The sequence below is a fragment of the Polypterus senegalus genome, chromosome 10 (assembly GCF_016835505.1).
Source record: "Polypterus senegalus isolate Bchr_013 chromosome 10, ASM1683550v1, whole genome shotgun sequence".
NCBI classification, from domain to species: Eukaryota; Metazoa; Chordata; class Cladistia; order Polypteriformes; family Polypteridae; genus Polypterus; species Polypterus senegalus.
In genome coordinates this window covers 118,945,233-118,956,574 of record NC_053163.1, presented here as the reverse complement: position 1 = coordinate 118,956,574, position 11,342 = coordinate 118,945,233, and the positions used below count along the sequence as shown (strand labels likewise).

Sequence of the window (11,342 nt, the reverse complement as noted above, 5' to 3'; positions counted from 1 at the left end):
TCATCACTTATATGTTATGTTATTGAAGGAAATCAATTTTCCGAGCTTTGGAAAGCCTGTGGAGCTTGGGCACACCTATATAAGGAACCCGGTTAGTAGTTTAGGGCCAAAAAGATTGTGCATTCTTTATACCCCTGCTCATTTTTGATCTTAATCATGTAATCGCTACTACTTTTTAGCAGAATTGGATATTATTATTCATTGCTTAAAATTTGTAAGTCAGATTCTACACAAAGCTGACCATCTAAAGCTGAATTTCACTCTGGGGACATGAAGCAGGGGTGAACAAATGAACTACAAGAAGAAGACAAATTCAGGATTTAATAATAGGCAAAAAGGTCAAAACACAAAATGCAGGCAAACACAGCAAAGGCATGCTAAAAATCAGACAAAAAAATCATAAATTGGATAAGTAAATGCTGAAAATTGCTAAGCAAAAAATAGAATGACAAAAAGGCACCTGGAAGCCTGAAAATGGTGGCTGTTGCAAAAAAAAAAAGGTGTTACCAAACAGTCATACATAGGAGGAAAAAGAGACCCAAAAGGAAGGGCCAGGGTTTTCCCTATTTAATTACTAGCATAAAATATAAAACAAAGGAAGGAGCAGAACGAACATTAGAAATATTGTAATGAGAACAGGCCATGCAGTCTAATAAGTCTGTCCATCATAGTCATCTAGAATGTCTAATATGACATCAAGTCAAGTTTTGAAGGTCCCGAAACACCTACTCTCCACCACACTACTTTGTAATTTATACCCTGTGTCTATTGTTCTTTGAACGTAGAATTTGAGTGAAATCTGCCATTAACAAGTTTTCAAACATGTCTCTGTGTACTTGTTGCCAAATTTATTTTAAAGTAGCAACTGGGATCTACTGTACTAATGTCTTTCGTAATTTTAAACTCTTCAGTATTGTCTCCCCTTAACTTACATTTACTTAAACTAAAATGTTCCTTCCATCTCTCAAGAGAGTTCATACCCCTTAGTTCAGAATCAGCCTAGTCACTCTTCTCTAAACTGTTTCTGGCACTGTTTTGTCGTTTTTTGTAATATGAAGACCAAACCTGTGCAATGTACTCAAGGTGAGGCCTCACTGGTGTGTCATATAACTTAAGCATAACCTTCCTTGAGTTGTAACTCATGCATCGTGATATATAACCTAATATCCTATTAGTTTTCTTTATCACTTGTTTACTTGTCTGGATGTTGGTAGTGGTGAGTCCACTATGACTCCTAGGTCCTTGTCATACGTTTTAAGTTTTAGACTCCTATTGTGTATTCAAATTTAACATGTTTACTTCCTTTGTGTAATACTTTACATTTACTTACATTAAACTTCAACGGCCTCAAATCTGCCCAAGACTATATGTTGCTCAAGTCCCCCTGTAAGTAACAGTTTAGCAGATTCGCCATCATCTACCCTTCCACCTAGTTTGGTATCAAGTAGATGAAGAGCCACAGCCCATTGTAGACAGACGGAAGCTTTAGATTTGGTTTTTTTTGTATTCAGTTGATATTCTGCATTAGTTATGTGTAGGACTCCAAGTTGACACAGTGTTTAAAGCACTGTATAGACCAGAACAGGACACATTTTCAAAAATAGAATTTATTTATAATAATAATAATAATTTAAAAATACAGATTTACAATAGTTACTCATCAAATGCATACATTAGTTCTAAATTACATAAGTTACATAATAAAGCAGTAAGAGACATTTATTGGTAAATGTGAAGAAAGTAGCACAATTAAAAGTTTTAACTCACTTTTTTGTTTCACTTTGACTTTTTCTGGTGAACTATTGGCCATCAGTCAATCTTTATTGCAGGAACACTGTGGTTCTGTTCAGGTTTCTAATCATTTTTGCTAAAGTGACTCACTGTGTTTGGTCGCTTAAAATCAATACCACTATACAAATAATAATACTCAATAATCAGTGAGAAGAAGTGAGGATAATCTTACATTCTTACATAACTCGGATTAACTGTGTTATTAATCTTTCTCTGTGGCCCAGCAAACTAATAAAAGTTTATGTTCATCCAGTAACCTTTACATTTTTTCTAGTCAAATAAACTTTAAGTTGATTAAATTGGCAGTTCAATGAAAAGTAACTTCCTTTAAGTTCTTCACTGAAATATTCAGTGTTCCAAACAGAAAAGAAAAATCATATTGCACAAAATAAATATAGATGTGTATAATAATTTACTTCTGATATTATGATTCCGTTTTCGTCCTTTGTTTTCTTGAAGCATCATATCATCACTTCACTCTTATTGGGGTCAGGCAGTAGCAGTAGCTTATTTCAGGTGAGAGTAGTACTGGCCATAGGGAGCTTGCATTATGTCATAAAAGCCTTTATGTCTGTTTTTTCTTAACATCGCAAGCTAGGAGAAAAGTGGACATCAAAGTACAGTATGTTTAAGTTCACTTTGTAGTCAAAGGCATAATACTTACTACTCTTATCATTTATTTTATTTGGCACATCAATCTACAGTAGAACATAGCTTGCTGAAAACCACTGGATATGACAGGGCAGCTTCAGTCATCCATTTGTCCATCAATTCATTTTCTAACCCATGCATCAAGGGTCATGGGGAGCTGTTGCCCATTCATACATCTTTGGTTAAAATCATTTGTGGACCACCAGTCCTACTTTAGACCTTCAGTCATCTAATTAAGCTTCACTTATTTAGATCAAAGAAAGCATCCTTTCTCTTTAAATATGATTAATTGCCCACCCCCTTTACCCTTCTTGTATCCATATTCTCACTGGATATGAGGAAAGCTCAGGTTAGCTTGATCTGCAGGTTTATACCATTTGTATCCTATGGATCAACATTCTAGGTGATTTTATTCTAAAATCTAATTTATATTTATGTGTCCTTAAAACATCTGTGAGATTTTTATTACAGAAGAGAGTTTTAGGTTGTTAAAAGGCAGCACTGTGAGGCAGGCATATGGCTTTTAATGTGTTTGCTTCTGGTAAGTGATGCTGTGTTATTTTCCAAACAGGGTTATTTATTTACTGTACATACATTCCTTTTTTCTCATATTTGTCATTTTTAAATTATTTTTCATATTTAATTTGGTTTTTATGTAATTTTAATTAATACTGTTATGTTTAAATGTTATTTAGCCTATTATTTACTTATGCTCCTTGAGTTCTGCAGATGGATCCCCAAAAGGCAGCCAGATGTTACTGCTTCTAGGACCAGCCTCTGTCTTTATATTATGGGGGTAGAGTTGGTTCAAATAGAAGTTCATTGACTGGTATAAAGTGTATTTTTAGCAAGTATTGTTATTTGGATTGTTTTGGTTATTTTCATTAATTTGCTTATTGTTTCTGGATTTTGATGATTGAATATTGATTTGGACATGGATTGCCTTTTTAGGCATATGCTTATTTATCTATAAATATTATCATTTGCCTTGTTTCTCAAACCAGAAGTTTACTCCTAGCCTTGAAGGGCAGTTTCATGCATTTTCAAAATATAAAGCATATTCTAAATGTGATAAGCCATTTCCTTGTTTTGGACCTGTGCAGGCCAAAGCCTGCCTGTGGAGTTTGAGAATAGGATCTATAAGGTCTAGAAACAGTCTAGGAAGGCTAATGAAGACTTAGGTCTGGTTGGTGGGTCTATTTTCAGGCTTTTTGAGCTTTTTTTCACTGTTAGCATCAGCTTTTCTCAACACACTATCATCCATCTATTTTGTGTACCCACATTTTTTGAATATAAAGATTACAAAGGAATTGTGGAAACCGCGTTCCATTAATTTCAAAAGTAATCACTACATTGGTTTACATCTTATTTTTTACATATTAATCAATTGCCATCATCATTTAAATCTGCTTAATGCAATTGTAGAGGCAATTATGAATCCTCCAGCATGAGGTAGGAACCAGCTTTGCACAGTGTGCTTTGCCAGCTAATCACAGAGCCCATACCCTTAATTAAACCCGGCTAATCTAGAGACACTGATAACTACAAATCGAAGGCTGTTGTGCTGTGTGTTAGTAACTGGGACTGCGTCAAAGCAAGTGTTTTGGAGCTATGAGACACACAAAGACTTTTCATATTTAAGATTGCAATGGGCCTATCAAAAGCTCTGTATGGAAAATACAGCAACAAAATACATTTTGCATTAATACTATATTTTTATGTTTGAGTCTGTTAAGTTGTAATATGTTAATATGGCCTGCTTTCTAAGTAAATATCATTTAACAAGAAAACAAGATCTTACCAGAAAGCAACAGAGGAACAGCAACAATAAAAGCAGAAATATTCCCAGTACTATGAGAATGACGGCCCAGTATGAAAGATTCCAATTATTGGATGAAGGATAAACTATTGGATCTGAGGGAAAAGAAAAATGATCATAGTTGTAGAAGAGTTCACAGCTCAGCTAGTATTGTACGCTTACATTATTCTTTTAATGTTTACTATAAAAAGATAAACAAACAAAGATGACTTAAACATATAGGTAGGGTTTTAAACAAATGAAAGGACTACTGTATATGCTAGAAGTGTTTGTTCAAGTGGTTATTACTACATGACCTGTGTATGGCTTTTAACCCATTAGGACATAACATTCTACATGATTGTTACATAATTTCAGATCTACAGTATAATCTTACCTGATATAACCACACTTCCTTTCTTAAGCTCATAAACTCCTCCCAGTAATGTGGTGTCATTAGTTGCTTTTGAAAAGATGTTCTGAAGAGTCACGCTGTTAATGGGTGCTGTTGCATTGGATGAATTAAACACACAATTGCAAGATACTTTCACCGATCCAATTCTATAACAAAAATAGGAAAGTCACATTCAATTATTACTGTGCATATGTTGGGAATGTCACATTTTTCTGTAGTATAAAGTACAAACTGGGGTTTTCAGTCAGTTTTGTAAGATTCTATAGAGTAGATGAAAGTGCAATGGGGGATGAGATTACTGTACAAAATAATGTTGAAAAACTGGAGATTCACAAGGTATATTTGGAGGCAAGTCATGCAGAGGGATAGTGGCCACAAAGAAAGCCAAGTCAATGCATCTAGCTAAAACCCAATAAAGTGGATAGCATTTGTATTCTGCTTCTATTACAATTAACACACTAATAGTTAAAGGGCAAATCCTAACAGAAATACATGTAAAGACTATTGTGCTGGGCTCATAGCTTAACTGTATATTTAAGATGCATGTCAACAATAGAAGGTTCTCAGCCATGTTTTTATTTTACTTCACATACACAATATCTTTTGTATTTTAACTCATTAAGTATATACCAAAGTAAGATGGTGCATGTATACAACAGATTAGGGACAAAAAGAAAAATGATTAAATTGATATTTAACTTCAGGCTGAAAATAATATCAAATGAACTTCACACACATATAAAGCATGAAAAAGAATGTAATTCTCACCTTAAGCCTGTCACCTTGCAGTATTTGAAATTCTTAGCCACTGAACTGTTTTTGTACACTTGAGAGAGCTGTAATTAGGAGCACAAAAAGTTATTAATATTTGATTGTACTGTATTTAGTTAATTGCTTACCATATTTCATATCGTATTTAGAACAATAAAATGATAGATAGATAGATAGATAGATAGATAGATAGATAGATAGATAGATAGATAGATAGATAGATAGATAGATAGATAGTGTGAAATAAAGTGTTGATTGGTAAGGTCTACAAACTTATGGGGTAAAATAAAATATGTGGTGGTTACTAAACTAATCATTTTGAAACAGTTTATACAGAAACACAAAAAAGGAAGGGCGAGGGAGGCAACTACTTGAGTTATTTATTCCCCCAAAACACTAGATGGCAGCATCCCTGGGTACGGTACTTCTAAGGATAAGAACAAGGTATGATGGGAAATGTAATCCTATGGAGCAGCCCTATTGGGTTCCATGGGTGCTCCCAGAAGGCGCTGAAGGGATTAATGGTCCCTACTTCATGGGACTTCCACCTAATCGGAAGTGCTTCCGAGAGACAGTGCTGTGGCACCAGAAGTAGTCTTGGATCCTGGATAAAAGACAAGACTCACACACTATTACACTTTCATTTTTATATTCTGCCATGTAATGGACCAGTGTGGGTTCAGCTGAAACTACCAAAGTACAGTACAAGAAGACTCAACTCTGCTAAACTGCTCTCTATCTTTTCTGTCACAAAATGCATCCTACCCATTTCTGATTTTGAAATTCCTTCAAAAGTGCCTATTGTGTATAATTTTTCCTCAACCCATTAAGCAATTATCATAAAGACCTGTATTATTAAACTGATTTAAATAACAATAATTTTAAGTCTTTCTTCTGTTTTATGCCAAAATCACCTTTGGCTTTGTGCAGCTCTGAATTGAGCTACAAGGGTCAGAGGATGAAGTGTTATGTTATTTTTGTGTTCCTAAGAACTACTTTTGAATGCTTTGAAATCATTTTGGTTTTTTTGTCCAGCGCCTTCTGACTCACCCATATGACAAAACCCACATGTGATATACTGTTCAACTCGTCTGAAGCTTTTTGTGGTTCATTTCTATTTTTGTCCCTTATGATCCAACATAATTCTCATTTTTACACCATTTTTGGACCCTGTTTTGTGCAGAAAATTACACCCTTATGATAAAAAGTTAACCAATAGATGTCTTCAGTAAAAAGTGACCAGAAGGGCTTGAAGTTGTGCATGCTACATCAACTGACCTCAGGGGATCATCTCCAATGGGATATAGGGGGTCAAAGTTACTCCTTTTCACAAAACGTCAAAGAAATGGCAATCAGTAATATAGGCATGTGGAGTGTCATTTTATCCTATTTTAAGGTTGCTGATCATCAACATGATAATATTTTTGATATTTGATTTTTTACTGGTGTTCCTAGCCCTCTTAGGGACATTTCCAGAAGGTTACAAGTGCCAGAATTCAAACATAAGCCTGTGGGGGATCGTTTTAGATTATTTCAATGCCAGTGATTATGATGTTATTTTTGATTTTTATTTCTTTACTATGGATCTAGGCCTGTATGACAGAGGCTGAAAATTTACAAATTATATTATAATCAAGAATATTTTGACATTGCACATTTAAACTGAAGCACAAATTTTACTATTTCAAATATGTGATGCGCCTATTCTTGTTAATTATGTACTTCTACCTCATGAAGTAAATTATTACATTTTTTATGAACATGCCAAATTAAGACAACTTACACTAAATCAGACTTTTTTAGTTGTAATCTCAAATGGTATGATAGCAAAACTGTATGTCTTCTGCCTACTAGACTGGTTTTCAAATGATTTGGAAGTTGATGGATTAATGGACCAATTTTACATTTAAATTGCATTTAAAACACAAACGTGTTGTACAGTTCCTTCTGTAATTGGAACACTCACAGGTTAAGTAACATGCACAGGACTAAGATTGTGAGTTAGCAGTAAGGAATAAATTTACAATTTAGTGCTTTTTTCACAAGAAAATGTTATCTAGCAGAGTGAGATTTTGAAAATTTGTTTGATATCTGAAGTGACATAATTGTAACTTTAGAGTGTTTCAGCGCATCAATGCACTGAATGTGTGTGTGGTAATGAAAATAAGTCTTTCATGTAAACTCTGCAAATAACTAATAAATAATTAATTAGGGTCAGCAAAAGGGACTCTAGCAATGAATGAACCTAACATCAACTTCATCCTTTACTTACATTTCAAGGTTGAGCTCAGCACACAAGCATTTAGTGTAGATAACAGAGGATACTTCTGTAGGCCATACACAGCTAATATTGTCCTTTTGCATTATTTATGAAATTCCAAAATCAAACAATAAGAGTAAAAAACCCATGGTCAGTATAGCACTTGAAATATCTTACCATTGAACTGACATTGTTTGTGAGCTGTTTGTACAAGTCGGAAGTAGGGTCATTAAGAGCTGAAGTAAACTCTCGATTCACAATAGTGAAGTCAAGTTCATAGCCTTGGTCTCCAGGACTGGTAACTGCTGGAACAGTGGTGGTGGTGGAGGCCGTGATGACGACTGGAGATGTAGTTGGATATGTCCAAGTATAGTCTGGAATGGGAAAAAAAAAACATTTATTTTTCTGCAGAGAACAAAAACCTTTAAGTGACAGCATTGATTCATGTTTCTTTCAATCATATTTAATTGAATCAAATATAAATTATATACCTTATCACCTTCTGACTAAACTGTTTAATGACAGAAAGGGATTTTTTTCTGAAACACATAACGGACTAGTGGTGGCTTAAGCCCCGGAAGCAATTTTGTAGATAAAATATCAATCAGTAAATAAGAAGAATTCATTGTTTTAATTTAAACAACATTAAATACACTCTTTTATTAATTTATAACAAAGGTTTGAAGATTAAATGTGAAGTTTTGAGGAGCTGAGTTTACTTGCAGTATTGTCAGCTATTGAAAAACATAATAGTAGCAATAATAGGTTGTTTCTACCTATACATACTGTATACAATATAGCGTCCCTGTCTTCTGTCTTCTACTTCACCAGATTCACGGGTCTATTTAAGATATATAAAGACTCCTTCCTGTGTAGACATGTATTTTGTTTTTCGACTCTACTCACCACTGACAAACAGACTATTCTGGTCAAGCTGGAAAGGCCCCAGGTTGCTAAGATTTTGTGTTGCATTTTTAAAAACGTCATATATCGTACTGAAGTCTTTCAGCGATCGAGCAGTAATAAAATCAGCAAACTGACATTGCATATCCACTGTAGTAAAATCTCCTTTTTTAGCCGCCCTGTAAATAAAGATATGTTATGCATTAATAATGTCAAGTTTAACTATAAAATAATATAAACATAACAGAACAGTTGACGTTCTGTCAGTCATATAGTGAGATAATTAGCCTAATATACATTAATAAACATTATACAGGTCTGTATACCAACTGCTCTTAAACTAGAGGCTTTGAGAAGTTAATCGAGAGAGAAATGAGTACACAGAGGGAAAGCGCCATTACACAATCCTCCAAGATAGCACTGCTTCCTTTTTGTGTTGCTGGATATAATTTAAAACATTTATTTTTCTAAATATTATTATATTGTTTATTTGTTTGCAGTGTCAAAGCAAAACCATTTAAAGGGAATAATAAATACCTGAAATCCACTAGGTTACAATTGCCGTTTATGGAATTTTCTTTAAAAACTTTATTAATCTGCAAGAAGGATAAACAAGTTAAATATCAGTAACATACTAACTAGATAAATTATTCTTTTTATTTTTGCATATTCAATACACCACTGGCATTATTCAATGTTAGGCAAATTAAAAGCACTCCATCTGAAATGAATACTCCATGAAAATATTGACTGTTTATAATTCAGTATGCTAGTCCAATTTTGTTAATAACACAAAGTTTTGTTTTAATTTAGTACTTGTATATATATATATATATCTAAATGATTTCATCTTTGGTATAATGTAACTACATTTTGTAATATAAAAAGAAGGAGCTGCCTAAAATTGCACAGCACAGGAGTAAAGGTCATTCAGAGTTGATGGGTCATTTACTGTATTATATTTCATCATGTTTTCACCCAAATCTGCTATGGCTTTTCTTCTTCTCTTGAACAGATGATTTCTTGTACACAGAGACAGTATCCCACCTTCATCTGACACACTATCAGTAGCCAATATCCTCACTCTGCACAAAAAGTGAGCCTCTTAGAGCATCAAACTCACAAGACTTGTACACATGAGTCCTGTTAAAGCCTGAACTTATTCCACTTGCTTCTGACAATGCTTGACATGTTGTGCTACTTTTACAACTTTTTAATGGCTTTCAAACACATTTTGGAATAAACCTTACTCCGTGAGACACAACATGGACTCATGATTCTTGATGGTACAAACCAGACTTGGTATAAGATAACTGACAAAATATTAGTGGACAGGAAGGAGTGGATGTTCATATAAATGGGGGCCAGTTCTCACAGAGTTACATAGGATAAAGATGAGTAGATCTGGGTTGGTTATACAATATTTTCATCTACATCAATATTCAGAATTCTATTTATTTTGAAATGAGCTGGATTAAATGAATACAATGTTGAATGCGTGGCCAGACATTCTGCTTTCTTCCAAAACAACATGCTATTCATTTTATAGTACAAGACATACAAAAAAGAACCATTCTGGCTCTAAACCACTGCTCATTGTTTCAAGTAGCTCTGACTGCAAGTGCTAAGGATATCTGTAGATTTACCCAATATGGCCTGTGACCACATTATGCACCAGAAGGAGTTTAGAATGGACTAGTAAGAGCAAAGGTGATAGGTAATAAGGTAGTGATAGGATGACATGAGCACAGAATTCATTTTTACTTGAGCTGTGGGCAAGGCCATTATCTAAGAATGCTATGCAAAACAAGTGGAAGGGATATTATAAAACAAAGGAATAAAAAAAATGATTTGAATAATATATTTAAATGTAAATTAGCTAGACCACCAGAACAAAACTTGCGCAAAATCTAAAAAATGCAAAAAAACAGATTATTGGGTAATCAAGCAACTTTAAAAAAAAAAAGAAAGAAATGTGAAAATTGAGTGGATTATGTGATACATACCAATGTCACAATTAACGTTGCCATATATTGATAGAGTGGGGAATTAGGTTTGGCCAAATCTGAGGTAAACTTCAAGTTTATAATTGTAAAATTGAGAGGGATCAGTATTGTGTTACCACTAACGACAGTAGCTTCATGATATCCTAAAAGAGGAAAAGAAAGAGCATTATTCACAGGGGGCTGACAACATATTTCAAGTCTTGCTTCCTTCTTGAGTTACTGAAAACAAGTTACAAAGCTAATATATTGTGTACTGTATTAATGAGTGACGCATTACTATATAGCACAAGCAGTGGACATACAAGTTTGGAAATGAAAGCAGATAAAGTACATCACTCTAATTCAACTTGCATTATCCTCACCTCTTTACATCATATGCTAGTTCTTTCTGCACCACCACCAAAGTAGTATCGGCCATTTCACATCAATGAGCTTGTTTGTTACTGTAATTCACAAATTACTGCTGACAGCCAGTGAATCAGAACACTAGGTCAGCCAAGAATAAATTGTCATCTTTTGCAAACCAAACCACCAGTCATTTCCATGTTTGTTACCCAAGGAACAAGTGCAGGTTGTCACTATTTATGGCGTAGGGTCTCGTTTTAATGACCTTATTCAGTTATATCTACACAGTCACCTCATCATTTTGATTACTTCATTTCAACAATGACAACCCCCTCATTTAGCCAACATGCGAATGTAATGTCTTCAACAAAGTAAGTCCCCTCTCACATTTTAATAGTGGAC

General features: G+C 34.2%; 1 protein-coding gene across 1 annotated transcript in view; it reads right to left on the bottom strand.

The window, feature by feature from the left end:
- Positions 1-1,591: 1,591 nt before the first annotated feature.
- LOC120538221 (serine-rich adhesin for platelets-like) overlaps positions 1,592-11,342 on the bottom strand; it is a gene marked incomplete at its 5' end in the record, with an annotated part of 33,498 nt that continues 23,747 nt past the window's right edge. Inside the window, 8 exons of the mRNA XM_039767676.1 lie at positions 1,592-2,385; positions 4,244-4,356; positions 4,638-4,801; positions 5,424-5,491; positions 7,864-8,060; positions 8,593-8,768; positions 9,127-9,185; positions 10,596-10,738. Coding sequence (XP_039623610.1) covers positions 2,299-2,385; positions 4,244-4,356; positions 4,638-4,801; positions 5,424-5,491; positions 7,864-8,060; positions 8,593-8,768; positions 9,127-9,185; positions 10,596-10,738 — 1,007 coding nt within the window. The remainder of the gene's footprint in view (positions 2,386-4,243; positions 4,357-4,637; positions 4,802-5,423; positions 5,492-7,863; positions 8,061-8,592; positions 8,769-9,126; positions 9,186-10,595; positions 10,739-11,342) is intronic.